Below are 18999 nucleotides of genomic sequence, written 5' to 3' on the forward strand. Positions count from 1 at the left end.
TGTTAATATTAGTCAAAGCCCTGTGAACTAACATAAACTGTAGGTGCATAAGTAACATAAGAATAAAAATGTAAATATACTATATTGTTTGTTGTTTGTTCATTCCAAAATTTACAAGTTTCATATGCATTTACTAACATATAGACATACAGCATTATTGGAAAGAACTATGGTGTTGAGTGTTGGTTTAGTGCTTTCTGTAGGAATTCGCTTTGCTCTGGTCACACACATAAGTTTGAAGTATTTCCCACATTTAGACCAATCGCATTGCTTGTTGTCATTGTGTGGAAGACTGCCGGACCGAGCGGAATCCGATGCGCTTTTATAAACGCTGCGCCAGCAGAAAAGCAGAGACGCGCATTGTGCTCGCCCCCGCGACTCACCAATACACTGCGCTCGGTCCAAAGTTTATTCTCGCTCGGATGCGGCTTTGTTGCTCCTCTACGTGATTTATCTCGCAATATTCGATTCTTTTCCGCATCTTCTACTTTTGCATTCCGTATTCGTCCGAACTTGCTTCATTATGATTTTTGTGACTTTGTTTTGCGTGTGCGTCTTTGTAACATCGTTGCAAGCTGACAGTAAACGTTATGTGGTCGGCGGCTGCCCGAGTCTCTGTGATAAGTCTATGTGCCCGTCTATGCCAAAGGACTGTCCTACGGGGCAGGTAATGGATCATTGTAACTGCTGCCTGGTGTGCGCGTCCGGGGAGGGAGAAGTTTGCGGCGGGGTAGGTAAACTGGGTGACCCGGTGTGTGGAGAAGGTTTGAAGTGTTCGGTAACCGGAGGAGTGGGGTACTCCGCCACCGTCAGGAGGAGAGGGAAAACGGGAGTGTGTGTGTGCAAGGGCAGCGAGCCGGTATGCGGCAGCGATGGGGTGTCGTATGATAACATCTGCGAGCTGAAGCGGGTCAGTAACCGGGCGCAGAGCCTGCAGCAGCCGCCGGTGCTTTTCATACAACGGGGAGCGTGTGGGACAGGTGAGCACTTCACCAGAAATAAACATGCAGACATGATCACACTTTACCCCTGTTCGTTAACACATTTTGCCTTGCGCACGTTACGCTTTACGCATGTTACGCTTTACGCATAGATTTTAATTAAGTGCACTTGAGTTATATTTACATATATTGCAGAACATATAAAGTAATTCTATATAGGTAGGTAGATAGATAGATTTAGAGCTGTGTGTGCCCTCAAAATATACTGTATCACTTTCTAAAATGAACCACTTCACATCTTTGTGCATTTTGGTGTGAGACAACAGATGAGCTCATTGGAAATGAATTGATCTGGTTCTTACACAGATTCATGTTATATATTTTGTTCATGTGTGTGTAAATGTATTAAAGTGTAATGCATTTTTATCTTTACCCATCGTGCATGTCTTCACCGTTCACAGTGAAAGACCCTTGATGTGTTATAGTTTTGGCACACTGTGGAACCTTTAAAGGTTAGTTGATAGAAGTCTTGGTTCTCATAGCAGATTTGGTCCTCATATAGACAACAATGATCTTGAACATGCTTACAAGCAAACATTGCAAAGCAAACACATTGGTATAAACACAGCCGTTGAGTGATTTGTCTGCGAGTAAGATAAGCGCTTCAACACTCCAGGATCTTTTAGGATTGAGGATACGTTTGGCATAACTGTTAACATGTGTCTAGTCTCTGCATATTGGCCTAATAAAACTGTGTATAAGCAATGTGCCAAGCTGCAAGAGGTCTGTGGTTTCCAAATCCTGGCCTCACCTAAAGAAAACAGACTTTGGTGCAGAGCTCGTGATGTCATTTGCATCTGGATCTTAAGTCCTGCCTGCAACTCAGGACACTTTCCCTCAGCTGGTCGCAGATTTAGGTCAAATTCTGAGTCTTATGCATTTGGTAGGAAAACGAGTGTTGTGCAGAAAAAATCAGAAGCAGAGAGAAACTCATCCAGGCACTCTCCTGCAAGGCATTTCTCCTCTTTCAACCCTTATTCTGGTCTGGTTTGGGTTTGGAGATGATTGTGATTGAAGGAAATAGACTGCACAATGCTTGCCCGAGGAGGAGAATAGAGGAGTGACTTCATATAAATGCTTTCCAGACTCACACCTTCAGTTCAAAGCTGTTTTGTTCACCCTCGTGTTCACAGTTTAGACCTGTGTGTACATGTGTGTAAGAGCCAGAAGGAGTGTTGCATGTTGACTTGTTGTTTTTAGGGATTGGCATTTTTGCTATAATGGTGTCTTAAAACAGCCAAGTTCAGATGGCTTGTTTAAGACTCACCGTCTTGTCGTTTTCAAACCTGTGTGACTTTCTTTCTTCTGCAGAACATAAAAGAAGATATTTTAAAGAAAGTTGGTAACCGAACAACATCGACACCAATACACTTAACTGTTTTTGACCCAAAACAAATGCAAGTGAATGTGGGCCAGATAACAACACTCTTTAAAATATATTCTTTTGTTTTCTGTGGAAAAAGATAGTCATACGGTTTGAAATGACAAGAATGTAAACTATCGCTTAAAACAAATTGTTCATTGCTATTCACAAGACATCCTGACTTTGCCAAACCTCAGGGTGCAAAGAGTAAAACAATTGATACAGCTTTATGGTAGGATTACCCTTTCATTACTCTTATTTTTAATGTCATCTACGTGATTCAGTGTGTTTTTCGTTTGAATTTTTGCTTGACATTTTTGGAAACTCCAAACTAATATTTTTTCACAAACTTTAACAATTTAAAAATAATGGTCTGTTAAAACTAATTAGTAAGCCTAGTTGGCTGTGAAAATACAGCTACACTTGGTCAGCATACATGTTACAAGAAAAGCACAATGATACAAAGTTTATCACATTTTCTTTCCATCATAAAAGCTGATCTCCATAAAATGTGTGACTCAAAGAGCCAAATAATGAATATTGCCACACTTAAAATCGCCTGAACACACATGCAAATACCATGACGGCATGTATCCACAGAGATCCACAGTTGTGTTTTGTCATTTGTGTGTCTACGAGTGTGTTTGAAGTGAAGAGAGCATGTTTGTGAGTGTGTTTGTATATTTGTTTTATAAATATTGGCGCTTTGGGATCAGCTGTAATCCAGAAACTTTTATACAGGCTCTTAGTTTGAAAGAGCGGGCAGTGTGTTTGTGTGTGTTAACATTTGCACTAATGTTGTCTAGATTTCTTTTACATGGTTTTAATTAAGCATCTTCAGGGAGTTTGTGGACTTTTTATTATTTTCTTCAGCTGGCAACCCAATCTGTGAGTTTTCTTTTCGTGCTGACTCTGACTCAGTTGTGTGTGTACACATGTTCTGTTTTTATCCGTTTTTATGTGTTGTTCGTCTTTGTGGTTCTCTCTTTATCCATCCATCCATCCATCCATCTATCTATCTATCTATCTATCTATCTATCTATCTATCTATCTATCTATCTATCTATCTCTCTCTCTTTCTCTTCTTTCTTCTCTCACTGGGAACACATTTACACTGTTTGTTTTGTCATTTCTATTATTCCTACAGGTGGTTCCCATTATTTTCCATTTTATGGAAAGTCTTTGTTCACCCATGCCTGTGAATCTTTGGCTGTCTCTCACATCCTGCTGCTTAATCCAGAATTATTCTCAGATCCTGTAATGATAGTATAGTTCTCAGACCTTTCATAGATCTTTCCTCTCACTCGAACTCTTCTTAGTGACTTAATGACTGAGCTTGTGGAGATATGGGGTGAAATGGATAGGAAAAGATGTCATTGTTTCATGGTTCCACTAGAGTTTGTTGTTTAAATGTTTTGTTCTTCGTGTTTGTCTGTGTGCTTTGTTTGTGTAGAATAAAGCCTTTGTTTAGTGCTGCACCATTAGCATGGTATGAAAGACGTATTTGAATGAAATCAAGTGGTTGTGCCCTTTTTTACCAGAACTCAATTTGGCTTATTTTGGATTGTTAAATAGTGAGGACTACTTTAAGTGTTTTTAGCATGTTACATGGAGGAAATTTAAAATATATTTGTCCTTTTATTGGATAGTCAACCCCGCACACACACACAGGTCTACACTTAGATCCTAGTCTAGAAATAAACTTATCAAAAAGAACACAAATAGACAGGCATGTGATTGAGAGAATGACTGAAACATGACTAAACCATGAAACACATATTATATTAATGTCTGTTTCATACTGCCCTGGAGATCAGAGCTTCATCACTCCCTTATAACTTTGAAAACTAGGAAAATACCTCCCCCCAACATTTCTCCTTTGGTCTGTTCTCTTGTAGAGTAAAATAGTAGGACTTTCCCACAGTAAGGGTTCATTTTTAGCTTTCTGTTCACCTCTATTGGTGCTGACTGAAGTCAAACACACTATTAGAGGCGTCACAAATGCCGCGTTAAGACCTCTGACAAATTGTGACTGCACGGAGACTGTAAATAACACTCAAAGCCTGGCATGACCTCTTTACATTTACACAATTTCAGAACTTTACAGTTTCTATGGACTTTATTAGCCAAGAGCATAGTTTTAGCAATAACAGAAGCTATTTTTAATATTTCTTGGCCAGTTAATATACGGTTTTACCACTACAATAAATCTGAAAGAAGCCAAAGTTAGTAATAAACAAGTAATATATCAACTTCATGTTTAATGTTTGGTCATGTGTTGGTCTGCATTTTACAATACCCATGAACGTGCCTCGTCCAGTTCCCAAACTTGTGATTTTAAGAATGAACATTACACCTTTTTATTGTTTGGCTGAAGCTGGTCATTCTCACCACACTGGATATTATGGAGTCATAAAATAAACTTTTGTTTTCCTTTTCCTGTCGGTTTTGTAAACTTAAATTTTGGTCAGATTGTTTAAATATTGTGGAATGTGGAATGTTATAAGTCACCAAGTGCAGGTATAAAGCCATGTAGTTGTAAATGAGAAGAATGATTTAGATTGGTTGTCGATATGATTCATTTGGACTGTTTCACAGCACTGTAAGCTGTAATGTAATAAGTATAAACCTATAAATACATCAAAGGTTGCACTGGTTTAATCGTTTAGTGATTGTAAAAAGCTTTAGTTTTATTGAGGCCAAAATACACACAAATACACATATGGATTTGGTCTGATTGTACTGTCTCCAGTCAGTCTATTTGGGCTTATCTTTTGATTTATTTATTTCAAATGTGGACAATTTTTTCTTATTTCAGAAGTTAAAAACGTATACATAGGAGTCATGCTAAAACTGTATATACCGTTGCATATTTAGGATTGGGAATATTTTTATATTCTTTTTATGCTGCCTACCAAACAGCAATAGTGCAGGATGGACCTTAGCAACCTGTTTCTGCTTGTTTCTGTTCCACAAATGGATATCTGCCATGTCCGGGTGGAGCTTGTTTACCCGGCCTTTTCAATCATGAAAGTATATAAACAACTGCTTAAATAATTGTTCCAGCACCCCACCACTGCCCCAAATCTGTCTTGAATTCCACTTTGTTTTAATGATTTTCAAATTTTTATATCTGACCTAGTCCGATATGGAATTTGTATAGCGATTCAAACATTTTTACCTTGATCTCAGTCAAGTATTATATGAAAATATGAATTCATTATAAATTGTACTTGTGAATGTAAACAAAGTACATACAAGTCATATAGATTTTAGTGTCATATCCAAAGTAGAACATATGGGTACTTTGAGACTACTTCACACTAGGAAGCAGGAAGTTTAGTTGTTGAATGGATAAGAAAGATGATCGGGAACTTTTTCTTTCCATAAACCCATGAAGACAAAGTGCTAAAAACTATAATTATGTTGGAAAACTCCAGTCGTTACGAACTTCAGCACTACGCTGGATATGACTTTAATTACACTTATGAAAAGAACATAACTATGCAACCCAGTTCGCTCTTTCATTTTAACATTTTATCACAAACTCCATGAGCCATAAAGACTTCTCATGTCTTGAATTAACATGCTTTCTGCAGCCATGTTTTCTCGAGGTCCCTGTGATCATACATAATAAATAGGGTTCCCACATCACTCTTGCATCAGTCTTGCTGATACGCTTCAAACGATGCTCACTATCTTGTGTCTGCACTGCACACCGAACCGTCTGACCCTCAGGGTGACAGTAAGAAAGTGCTGAAAATTAAAAGAGCAATTTTCACTCACTTTAGTTTATAAAGGGGAATGTTTATTATGAGCTTTTGAGTGTTGATCATAAACGTCTTTGGTTTAAAGGGAAAAAATATCTGTCTATTCCCTTCATGGAGAAATTACAGAGCACGATGTTCAACATTTCCAGACACGTCCTCAGACAGGGACTCCTCAGATCTGGCTACTCGCGTGCCTGTGTGTGACTTATATAAGCTACAGAAGTCCATATATATTTAAGGAACAATTTCAACCGCTTATCTTTTTTTAGTTAATGACTGGTCTCATATTACGGTTTTGGTGGGTGACGTCATTTGACATTTTCCTTTAGAGTTTGTCTACATCTACTGTAAATTCACATTTCATCTGTCTTTTTTCCAGCCGCCCATGATAACCCTGACAGCCTGAGGTACAAGTACAATTTCATTGCGGATGTAGTGGAGAAGATCGCCCCTGCTGTGGTTCATATTGAACTTTATCGCAAGTAAGGCTTTGCCGTGTGTGAAACATTGCTTAGTGTAAAATTCAGAGCATTTAAATGCTCAGTTTTTTCTCATGTGTTTTTCTCACACTCTCTTTCTCTTTTTTGCTTAGGATGGTTTATTCTAAGCGAGAGATGGCAGTGGCGAGCGGGTCAGGCTTTGTGGTGTCTGAAGACGGCCTCATCGTGACCAATGCCCACGTGGTAGCCAATAAAAACAGAGTGAAGGTGGAACTTAAAAACGGAGAATCGTATGATGCAAAGATCAAAGACGTTGATGAAAAAGCAGACATTGCCCTCATAAAGATTGATCCACCGGTAAGTCGAACGAAAAATTCTCTAAAATTTAAAATTCTGTTGTAAGTAACTCATACTCTGTGAGTATTTTTTCATCCATGGAAATTGAAAGACGATAATCAAAATCCTAGTTACTGTCAGCCCAAGTTCCATTTTTAAAAGGAATTTGAATTTTTGTGTGAATCATATCAAAACACATCACTGACATTATTTGTCCCTCTAGTACAAATCCTGGCTTTTTACTGGCCTGACAGGGGAGTTTAAGTAGATATACAGAGGGATATGTGCCTTTCAAATTTTTTCCCTAGTAGGTTGACGACATGGAGGGCAACAGAAGGGTTAAAAGTGTGTTCAAACTTTAGCATAAAAACCTTCAAAGCATTCACACACTAACGAAAAAACTGCCTGCAAAATTTGGGATGACCATTATATTCACATCAGGCACTTAACATTTCTAGCCCACCATACAGATTTTTAAATCTGTAGCCCAAGTCCACAAACCAATCATCTGCTCGGTTTGTGGACTTGTTCTACAGATTTAAAAAGTTTTATAATGTATTTTACGAAGAAAGCTACCTCGCTCATCTTTTTAAATAGAAACACTTGTTTTATTAATATTCACTGATTGTTTAAACTTCATGATTCATGTCAGAATGTGAAGTGTGACCAACCAGATATGACAGGCTCTGTTTATAGTTACAATCGGAGCAACATCATAAACCAAATCCAAGCATAAAGAGAGTCTTTCATCAACAAAAGAAATAGATCTGTTCGAGCTTAAAGTTACAAGGTTTCAAACTTGGCACACATATTTGCAATTACAACATTCACCTAGCGCTGTAATATTTTTATGACACGTTATTTGGAAAGGAGACGTTTCAAGTGCAACCAAAATAGGAACATTACTGATCATAAACACAGAATGACTCATGCAAACCTTATATGGTTTCTAAGGAGAAGTTACCCACAAACCCCTACACACTCAATTGGGACTGAACCACATAGCGCTGTGCAGACTGTTAGATGATATGTCAAAGCTGATAGACACCGTGCAACGTGTTTGGCAGACAATCCAAATCTCACAATCACGTAGGCTCTAAAACATGCATTCTCCAGAGAAATGTACGGTCCTGTAGTAGCACACGTAAGGACCGACTGCATGTTTAATCTGGTTCAGTGTTCCTAAAGAATGCATACTGCTCCAGGATCAGATTCTTTTAGTCTTATACTGATCCATACAGCCAAAAGAGATTGCACGTCAACGCAGTGCTCTGAGATATTTCACACACATCTCCGTCAGCTGTGTATGATACACTTCTGCCTTGTAGGATTCCATCGGTGGGCTCTTCAATGCCCAGCTTCTAAAGAGTTTGCCCCAGTTTGAGCGCGTTTTTCTAAATGACACCATGTTTGTGTGTTTGAAGAGATAGTAACAGATTAAGTGAGTATACTGAAACTAGTTCAAATCTAAAAGCAACCCAGAAATAAGACAGGGAGAGAAAGAGACATTGGCTTGACTGGCACAAGTGAGTAGGTGTTTAAGTTTTGGGATAGATAGGAAAAGTTAGGAAAGTGTGTCTCTGTAAGAGAGAGAGAGAGACAGAGAGAGAGAGAGAGAGAGAGAGAGAGACCGAGAGAGACTTGTGTGTGCCTGCTTCCCTGTAAGCAATTATGGCAATTTCTTCCCCTTTTGTGACACATTTTGAGAAGTTTGAAGTAGGTCAGTGCTGTCAGACATCACAAAACAAGCACACACACAATTTCAACCCACTAAAATGGAAAACGTAAGCCTAGATTTTGAAATAAAATATTTTTTTGCCGAACTTGTGGACATGTTAAATGGATCACCACTCTCATGCACAAATAAACCTTCTTGCTATGAGTAAATGAATATATAATTAGCCTATATATCACACAATATAGTTTCTCTCATGCAGAAAATGGACAGCACATGGTGGGAAAACTGAGGAGCAGAGCAGATATTTTCATTTTCCTCACAAAATTTTGTCCTTCGTGCTTTCTTTCTTCTTTCTCCTTTTATTGGTGGCTGTCTGCCTCTTGAGAGAGCAATTGTCTGTCGGCAGAAGACCAGACTTCTGAAGCAGGAAGAGGGAAAGCGTTTTCCCTCACGCAGCGAGAGAGGAAATGTGGTTAGCAGGAAAAATAATCTATATGCATGTATGTGTGTACAGGAGCAAATTCGCCCACATTCAAGGCGAAAGTGTAAGGGCGGTGAGTTTTGAGGGTCCAACCTCAATCCAACACTCTGCAATTTAATGAACTTCCCATCATTCCTGTTTCCCAATTCGGAGATGACTTGACCCACCGGGAAAGTTAATCACTTCCAGGTCTCAGCTCATCACACGTTTAGACATATCATTGCTAAATCTCCTGTGTCTTCTTTTGTTTTTTATTTACATTTATGCACACCTTTTACGGTCATTTGCTCTAGTCATAGGTCAAAATAATGAGCTGAGTAGAGCAGATCACTCAGATCACTATAATGCATGTTAAACACACAGTTTCCTTTTAATTTATCAATGTTCCATTGACCTACAATGAGTAAAAAATATTAATTTAAAAAAGAATAGTTCACAGAAAAATGAAAATCCTTTTATCCGAATGTTCTAACCACACTTTTCGATATAATAAATATAAATGGAGGTAAAATGACATTAAGGAAATTCACCATTATAGTACTTTCAAAATTACCCAAATGACACATGTTGTTTTCCGGCCCATTAGAAATTGGACTTTGTGTGAGATCACACCAACAAAAAAACTCATTGTTCACCTAAAATCTATTACATCAGTGTGATGTTAAAAGAAAAGTTCAATTTATAAAGGATTTCATAATTTCCTCACCCTCATGCCATCCTAAATGAAGAATGTAGATGACTTCCTTTCTTCAATTGAACACAAATGAAAAATTTGGCTGGGATTGGATGAGTAAATTATGAGAAATGTTTCATATTTAGGTGAACTATTCCTTACCTGTGACCGCAAGAAGTCAACTCAAGAACCATATGAGTCTGAGTCATCAATCATTTAAGCTTTATTAAATGAATATTTCATCCAAAAATGAAAAATCTGTCATCATTTACTCAACATCATGTTGTTTCAAACCTGTATACATTTCTTTGTTTGAATGAACACTTCATTTTTGGGTGAACTATACCTTTAACTGAATGAATTAAAAAGATGTGACTCAAACTAATCATTTATTTACAACAAAGAGCTAGGAATGCAATACACAACTTGTATGGACCACTTTTCATGATATGTTGTTAGTGATTTTGGTGCTCGACAGCCCTAGCCGGTTGTGCCCCTGTGCCATGTGGGACGGCATGTTTTGAAACCCCCTAAATACCCCCTCCCCCAAACACACTCAGGAATACAAGTCTCAACTCATTCTAGGTTGGCAGTGTACGATATCACGTCTGGTCCCAAGCTGATATTTCCAGCATGGACTATTGTGTTGACTGAATAAATATACAGAATGGTTGACATGGGAAGAAAAGCTGTTTCAGACAAGATCTCGATTACTTCTCATAGACCAAGAGATGAAATGGAGACTTTCACATAAATTTCTCTCAAGTTTCTTGTCTGCTGTGAAATCGTCTGCTAATCTCGTGTGTCTGCTCTAGTTTCAGAAGGGGGTTCAATAACAACACAACACAAACGGTGCTCGTGTTAGCCATCATCTGCAATCCAAAATTAGAGATGTCAACATGAGCCAGATATTTCTGATGTTTCCAAGACAAGATTATTCAGATTTTGTCATCCACACTCATTTCAATGCTCAATTTTTTTATTCTGTGAGCAGTTGTCTCATCTATTTTTGTGTCTGTTCCAGGAAATGTTAAAAGGAATAAAGTTCATGCTTAAAACACATTTGAGTTGAAACTCAAATGATGATGCCATCACGTCTCCGTTTTAAGAGAAATCTCTCAGCAATATTCCCTTTGGTGTCCCACACATAGTCACATCCAACACAACGGCCGCAAATGGAGAGTTTGCTTTTTGTAATTAAACTGATACTTTTCATTTATAGTCACTCTCGGCGCTGTAATTAGAGGCACAGTATGTGATCCATACTTAGAGGCTCGGTGATGATAGAGCTCGGTTACTTTAAGTCCTAGTCACCTAATTCCAAATTCATGGATAAATGCAGAGGGTAATGATGTAGCCTATTTGTGGATCCTCTTGAAGAAATTTCCTACTTTTCTTAGGATTGTGATTAAATGCGGAGAGTATTTTTCCTTTTGCGTGTGAAAGGTCTCTTTGGAAACTCTGTATCTACATGGCATGCTAATAATAACTTAAACCTTCCCACAACTGTGTTATCCATTTTGCACCTGCGTGAGTGCTTGTTTAAGTGCAGTTACCAGAATGGATTTAAAGATGTGGGCAGGAAATATCTTCTTCAGGTGTACAAACTGATGCTTCAAACATTAAGCTAAAATCACCAGAAGTAAAATACATCACAAATAATCCGACTGGCTAATTTATGTCATTGTGCAGACGTTCGAGAGGCATCCTTGCAAAGAATGAAGTGGTATTTGTTTTCATTGGCGCTTTGTTTTGAGGTCTCAATTTGGGTTTGTTACGTGTGTATAGGAACAACAATGTGGAATGTTGGACTTCACAGTAAGCGAGATGATCATCAAAATGTCGTTTGGGTCACCTTGTGTTGTGTTTCGGATCCCTATCGGCCTTACAGAACCTGTCCTCTCTGTATTTCTTTCTAAAGTTCTTTTATTTGCATCAGGTGAGCGCGTTGCTGTTTATGTCCCATGTTGACGTTTTTTCCAGATTGAAGTATAAAAACAAAGGCACCTGGCTAACTCAGTTCGGTCTTTTATAAGCCATATGGATGCAGGTGTTTCTGCTGGTTTATTATTTACTGGTGACCTTTAGTCTCACAAAGCAGAGCTGGAATTCATTGTTTTGTAAACCTCGCAACCTGAAGAAAACACCGGCGTGATGTTTTTAATGCACCCACCTATAGTGGCTTAATCTGCAAGATTTCCTTGCAAATAGCATAACCAGAATCACGTTTCAACCCACTAGACACCAGTACTAAACATGAATATTTAAGAAGTATGTCTGAATTACAAAATGCTGCAGATTACAAACTAAGTTTTTCATGCTCTGCTGTACAATTACATTCCTAATATACTGATGATAGCCTATATTTTAAGAAGACATGAACACTGAGTCATCTTTTGGTGAGGAGAAAGAGCTGGATATGAAGAAAAGCTCCCATGGTGGTTTTTCCATGTAGATGTTAAACGGAAACTATCATGTCACACTGATTCAACATAGTTGACCAAAATGCCACACTGACACAAAATGGCTGACTTAGCTTTGCTGCGGCTAACAAGTGGTGTAAGTTCTGAATTGACCTTTATGTCTAAAGGATGATCTCATTCTTTTGAAATGGTAACCTAATAAAGAACTGATGTTCACAACAGTGCCATCGGCAGCTGATTTTGATTCCAGCATTGAGACCAATATATTATGCGGCTGGGATTTGTGCCACCTTTTATTAACCCTAGTGATGTTTTATTTATGAATAGGTTTTTTATTTTGATCCGCTTCCTTTTTAATGAACCAGTTAACCAGTTCGCTCATCAGCGTGATTCATTTGAACGATTCAGATCTTAAAGTCAGCTCACTGATCCAATAGCGTTGCACTGGAACACATAAAACACAATAATTAAACTAACATAAATAAAAACAGGAATAAACACCTAGAATTGTGAATAATAGAGATGTACAAAGATGTCTTATGAATTGAAAACTTTTAACTGTATAGAACCACGACTAACAGCCTCACAGAAATTGGTCAAACTTGCATCCAAGACTGTGTTCATTTAAATTAAACAAAAGTTTAGTTATTGGGGTTTGGAGTATTTTGAATTTGTATTAATCCCCATCCTCTTGCCTCTCTGTGTTTATCATTTTTATAAGAAGTATGTACACTTTCTCTGTCAGAGACCCTTTCTAGTGGAACAAGAGAAAACATAGAGGAGGGGAGTGATCGATTCGTCTCCTTTTTATTAGCCATCATTGCTTTATCATCTTCTATATTTAAAGCCTCGGTAGCACATGCAGGTTGAGTTCGCAGAGAGTTCACCTCGTGATGAAAGCTTATGATCAGTTACAGCTCTCGACGTTCGGTTTCATGCCTCTCCATCAGGTTGATGCTTGCTGAGTTGAAAACCGTGCAGTGACATGTCTTGAAGGCAGCCATTTTATCTACCTTATTTTCATAAACACTGTGTGATGGAAAATGTTCTGTACAAAACCTCGGTAATCCAAAATGATAACTCCTCTAAACTAAAAATAAAATGTTTAGAGTAAAAAAACTGTGTAAAAAATATTTTCTATTTCATATTCGCCTTGTAAGCATCTTAGATGACATTTCAATAGCTAGAATTCACGCAACTGAGCATCTCTGAAATAAAATCCCTACGAATCATACCAAGCCCATATATGCCGGAAAGCTGAATGTACTTGCGTCCGGTGTGTATATCAAGCTCACGGTCTTCCCTGTTTACTCTGTGGCTCTATTTATACTGTCTTTAAACAAAACAGACACCAGTCCAATGGCTAAACGCACATCTTCTGTTGTGATGATGTTTGTGCTAATCAAGCCCTTGTGTTGAGAGGCAAGATTCCCTATGATACCACACAGGAGGGAAAAACAGCATTCGATTTGATCCGTCTGTTTTTCCGTGATGTCATAAAGGTTGGCGATAAGGTTTCAGTGATCTCAATTTAAAACCCAAAGTCCTATTTAGCAGACACTTGATAGCGGAAGCGAGGTGTTAAATGTTTGACTGGCAGTTCTGGGTGCAGGAAATTGAAGGGTAGATTTATGGAAGGCCACTGTTTCACCACTTATCACACGACTGACATAGCAGTGTTATAAAGTTGCTAAAATGTCAAAAACATCTGTGTTGGGCAGGAGCTATTGGATGCCAGTTAAAGCTCTTTTATAAACTTTCCAAGCCTTAAGATTGTGAAGGGTTTGGATATTTTTGTCGTACGGATGAGTACTTAAATAAAAACTACATTTTGAATGTGACATAAAAAAGTTTTCTCTCTCCGGCAGAGTAAGCTTCCTGTACTTTTACTTGGGCGATCGGCTGACCTTAGACCAGGAGAATTTGTGGTTGCCATCGGCAGCCCGTTTTCCCTTCAGAACACAGTTACAACGGGCATCGTGAGCACCACACAGAGAGGAGGAAAAGAGTTGGGCCTGCGAAACTCTGATATGGATTACATTCAGACCGATGCCATCATTAATGTATGTGAATTATTACTTAAATCCAAAGTCCCGTTATTAATAATAATTCACAAACTTGAGTCCGTTCATTTGTTGGATGCTCGCAAATGCACAAACGAAGCAATAAAACGTGAGCATGTCTTAATATTTATCATGTCTTTCTTTTACAGTATGGTAATTCTGGGGGGCCGTTAGTCAATCTGGTAAGCATTTCCTTATTTCAAAAGTCTTACATTTAATTCCTTAGAAGATTCATATTACAGTAAACACATTCATGTTGATGATGGTCCATTTTCTTAAAATTTGTGTGTCTGGTGTTACATGGTGGATCTCGGCCATTAATCTTACTGTATGTGTAAAATATCTGATCCAAGTGCTGACAGTGAATCTTTTTACTGTTTATTTACCAATATAATGGATTATACACTAAGTATGTGTAGTTGTTACTTCAAGTAGCTATTGCTACCTTGCCATTTAAAACTGCAGATAAGTAAAAGACAATGCACCTGATATATATATATATATATACAGTATCTATGAAAATATATTTTAGCATTTTAAATGAACCAAGCATTATTTTAAACAACTTGTTCCAAATTCACAAATATTTGAAAACAGATTTGATTTCACAGCTTCTGTCCATTGGCCCTGGTTGTATGACCTGCCTTATACTCACTAGTCAAGCACATGGATGATCATTCTTTTTTCTTTAGGATGGGGAGGTGATTGGAATCAACACATTAAAAGTCACTGCAGGAATATCTTTCGCTATCCCATCAGACAAGATACGCCAGTTTCTTGCGGAGTCGTATGACCGACAAGCTAGAGGTACAACATACAAATAAAAAAGAGGTGTTTTAAATACATGGATTTTTGTCGTGTTTATATTGTGTTCTTCTGACAGGTCGTGGGGCAATGAAGAAAAGATACATTGGTGTTCGTATGATGACCCTCACTCCTGCGTGAGTATAACAAATGCCTTCTTAATACATATTCCAATAAAAAGTTGTCATAATAAAAATGATCTATTGGTTTAAAACCTAGGGATAAAAAGGTTATCAAACACCCTGATTACGTGATGTAAGAGCACCATATTACACTGAGTGTTATTCATTGCTGCTGTTTTTCTTTTATGGCTAAAGTTTCTATTAATTCCTCCTCACAGTTTGTCCAAAGAGCTGAGAGGTCGACTGCAAGACTTTCCTGACATCACGTCAGGAGCCTATGTCATCGAGGTCATCTCTAAAACCCCAGCTGCCGCGTAAGTCCCATAAACTTTACATCCCATAATGCCAATGAGGTCAAAAGTGTAGGTCAACTCTTTCGTCAGTACTTAAAGTCTGTTTTTATTGGCCATGTGCACATGCTCTCTGCTTTTGTCGTCATACTTAGAGGAATATTATCTTTGGCTCCCTCTACCTCCACATGTTTTACATCAGGCCAAAACACCCGTCCATCGCTTTTCACACGCACACAAAAAACTGCTTAACAACATGTTTATTAACCCATTAAAATACCTTCTTCTCTGTATTTAAATCTGCATCTAGTGATGTGGTTATGCCACATCATTACCACCGAGTTACATTTTGAAGCATTTTTGTCTTTATTATATGCCTGTCAGAAACAAAAACAAACACTTGCGTTAAAAGAGCACCGGGTACTAGATGATTTTGTATGTTTTTCTGGGATTGCAGATCCATGTGATGAAATTCCTTGAGCATGAAACTGTGTTTTGACATGATTCCACAACCACCAGTCCAATGCCACATCCTGATCCAGGATATTTTTAGGTCACTAAAATCTGGGACATGTTATGAACACGCTCAGATGGCTTTCATTTATCCGTGTACATTAACACCGCTATATGATTATGATTCACAGTTGAATAACAGATGATCACTAAATATCACAGTAACAGTCCAACAAACAGGGAAGTACTTGTGAAATCTAGTATAAGTAACCTGAAATGTCCTTCTCTGCCATGGTGATTTAAATTCCATATTATTGTAAGGGATAATGTACAGGCAACCAGTTGTTACCCGATCACACTGTCGGGGCTTATTTCTGCGATAACAGCCGGCTTGAAATCCTGCTTCTTGCCATATGAGACACAAACATGAAATGTGAATTTGAAATATTTTATTAGCTCATTTTCCCCGAATGCCGATCTTCCGGGAGGAAAAGGCGTTTACTTTGGGTTTAAAGGTAAGAAACAATGTCCAAACGTCACAAAGGGGCAATTCAGTTTAATCATTTGAAAATATAATGTCATATATGTTATTAAAAGAGATTTTATGAGATTTTAGTTTTGAAAGGTTGGGAATAACGACGAACCTGGAAATGTTGCGACTGGCCAATCAGAATGAAGCATTCCAACGAGCCATGTAATAAAATGACCTAATATAGGTGTGGGTGTATATTTTAAATATGTATTAAGGTCAATTGAAATGATATTCTTTGAGTTATCGAGGCATTAGTCTTTTAAGAGTGATGTGTAATGAAGCATATTGCTCGACAGCAACTGTACAAACACGTTACATATTTGGCCCTCAGTGTTGGTTTTGGAAGTTCTTTTGGTGTATTTCTGGGAAATCAATCAATATTGAATTTGTTCTGGAGAGGTTTCATCTCTATGATCTAAACGGCATGATCTCAGAATTAAGAGTCCTTAATCATACATAATTATTTTAACACTCTTCCTCTCTTGTATTTCATTCTCAAATCTCTTTATCCTTTTGTCTGTCTGTTCTGCAGTGGTGGACTTAAGGAACATGATGTCATCATTTCCATCAATGGTCAGCGGATCTCCTCGGCAACGGATGTAAGCACATCCATAAAAAAAGACTCCAATTTACGCGTGGTAGTACGGAGAGGTAACGAGGACGTCATCCTTACTATCATTCCCATGGAGATTGACCCTTGACCCTGACTAGACCTCGGACCCACCAATGAACTTACTGGGCGTGTCTGCGGCCCCACCCTTTATGAGGGACACCTGGTCAACTGTCCATGCTCTTGAAATGACTGGCAGGGTGAAAGCTCTGACTTATAAGATGTTAGACTGTACAGAGCACATAGATTTAGATCCATGTTCACTTTTATTAATGTCATTTTTATCATAATTAATGATTTAAAAGATGGTACTACTGTTTACATAAGCCATTAGACTTTTTTTAGATTTTCCATATTATAGATTTTCTTATCAAGTTTCTAACAATACAGTATATTGGTGTGCACAGCGGTTAAGAGTTCTTTCAGAACTTGTTTGGATTTTGTAACACTTTTGTAAAATAAACTTTTTTTTTGCTATTGAAAATATTGAAAAACCTTTTGATATGTTGAGCATCATGTTTTATAATAAATGTTTCACATAACAATGGCGAGGACTACTGTCACAGTTTGAAACAGAAACCAAAAGAACATATAACACATTTGTCTACTAGACTGTTACCAAGTTTCTGGAACTGTTGACCTCTATAGTATATGCACTTACAATAAACACAGCACGAAAGAAAATAGTCCAAAATAGTCAGATAATAGGCCTACATTTACATAGATAGTAAGACAAACTGCTTAAAGCCAACAAAGTAAAAGCTGTAGATATTTTGGAGGAATAAGACGTATATTCAAATTTGCTAAAAAACTACTTATGAGAAATCAATTTGTAAGATTGTTAAGGTGAGTATTTTTGTGTAGAATTGGTGTGACTGGTCATGGGCAGAATCAGCTGAAGTCATGTCATTGTAAATCATGCATGTGACACACACATCTGCCAAGAAAGAAGCATGAGTCAGGCCTGCAGTAAATAAGCCCAGAACTTCTCTACATACTGCCAGAAACTTTACAGTGCCACATATGAAAACTATTGAAAAGTTCAGTAAAGCTCCAGTTTTATAACACTCACTCCTGTACCAACACACCAGTCCAGTCCCATTCTAAAACTTTTGAAAGAGTGTAAAGAATAACTAAACCGACTACTTATGTAAAATTCAATGAGTTTGTATACACAAAATATTTTATACATACATGAACAACATATACATTTATATTTTTTCTATTACAACAAAGAGCAACAAAAACTCATTTAGGAAAAACCCATATGAAGCAGAGAACTGATTGTTTTTTTTTTAACTCTGGTGACACTACACCCTCTTGTGGTCATAGTGCGTAAAATTAAATACGTTCTTTAACAGTAGTTGCATAAGAATGAAGATGAACATAATTTTCTGCAATATAAACACATAACTCATTAACTTTGTGTGAATATATGCAAATAAATGCAGAAGTAGGCCTTTATTTTAGAGAGTGGGACTTGCTTGTCAGACATTTTACACCAAGCATATTAAATATATTTCCAGTTATTTAGAGTTTGAAAGTTAATTTTATATTGGCACGTACCTTAAAGCTTGACTACAAAATATATTTTCACCCTTGTTTACCAGGATTGGTTAGTTTAATTTGTGACAACATGCCCCGCCCAAAGCAAGGCAAAATGGCCAAAATGTAACAGAAAATATAAAATCTTTGTTTACTCACTTCCAAGATAATTATGAAGAATGCCATTGTCTTAGGAACAAATTGATACAAACAAAGACAACTAGCTGCGAGTAAAGTCTTATAAAGAATGTAAAATCATCGTAAAACCTTTCATTACATTGAATGCATGGCATTTTACAAAAAAGACCTGTCCTGTTGTGATGAGGCTATTCAGAGTCCCAGCATCCTACTTTCCCTGACACAATTAAAGACATAGTGATGCCATGGTGATGTCACATGTTCATTTAGAGAGCCA

At 37.7% G+C, this 18999-nt stretch overlaps 1 protein-coding gene across 1 annotated transcript; it reads left to right on the top strand.

Moving 5' to 3' along the window:
• The first annotated feature begins 324 nt into the window (after positions 1 to 324).
• htra1a (HtrA serine peptidase 1a) lies at positions 325 to 17586 on the top strand. The gene is made up of 9 exons (XM_056768817.1): positions 325 to 980; positions 6514 to 6616; positions 6727 to 6931; positions 14034 to 14228; positions 14378 to 14410; positions 14921 to 15035; positions 15112 to 15169; positions 15373 to 15468; positions 16962 to 17586. The coding sequence occupies exons 1-9, from the start codon at positions 524 to 526 to the stop codon at positions 17128 to 17130; spliced, it is 1431 nt and encodes a 476-aa protein (XP_056624795.1). The 5' UTR covers positions 325 to 523; the 3' UTR covers positions 17131 to 17586.
• The last annotated feature ends 1413 nt before the right edge of the window (positions 17587 to 18999 follow it).

This window comes from Triplophysa dalaica, chromosome 15 (assembly GCF_015846415.1).
Source record: "Triplophysa dalaica isolate WHDGS20190420 chromosome 15, ASM1584641v1, whole genome shotgun sequence".
Classification (NCBI taxonomy): domain Eukaryota; kingdom Metazoa; phylum Chordata; class Actinopteri; order Cypriniformes; family Nemacheilidae; genus Triplophysa; species Triplophysa dalaica.

Coding starts and splice junctions, on each gene's coding strand:
- htra1a (XM_056768817.1), top strand. CDS start 524: ATGATTTTTGTGACTTTGTTTTGCGTGTGCGTCTTTGTAACATCGTTG. Junction 6,617..6,726: donor CATATTGAACTTTATCGCAA/GTAAGGCTTTGC, acceptor TTTTTTGCTTAG/GATGGTTTATTCTAAGCGAG. Junction 14,229..14,377: donor AGACCGATGCCATCATTAAT/GTATGTGAATTA, acceptor TTTCTTTTACAG/TATGGTAATTCTGGGGGGCC.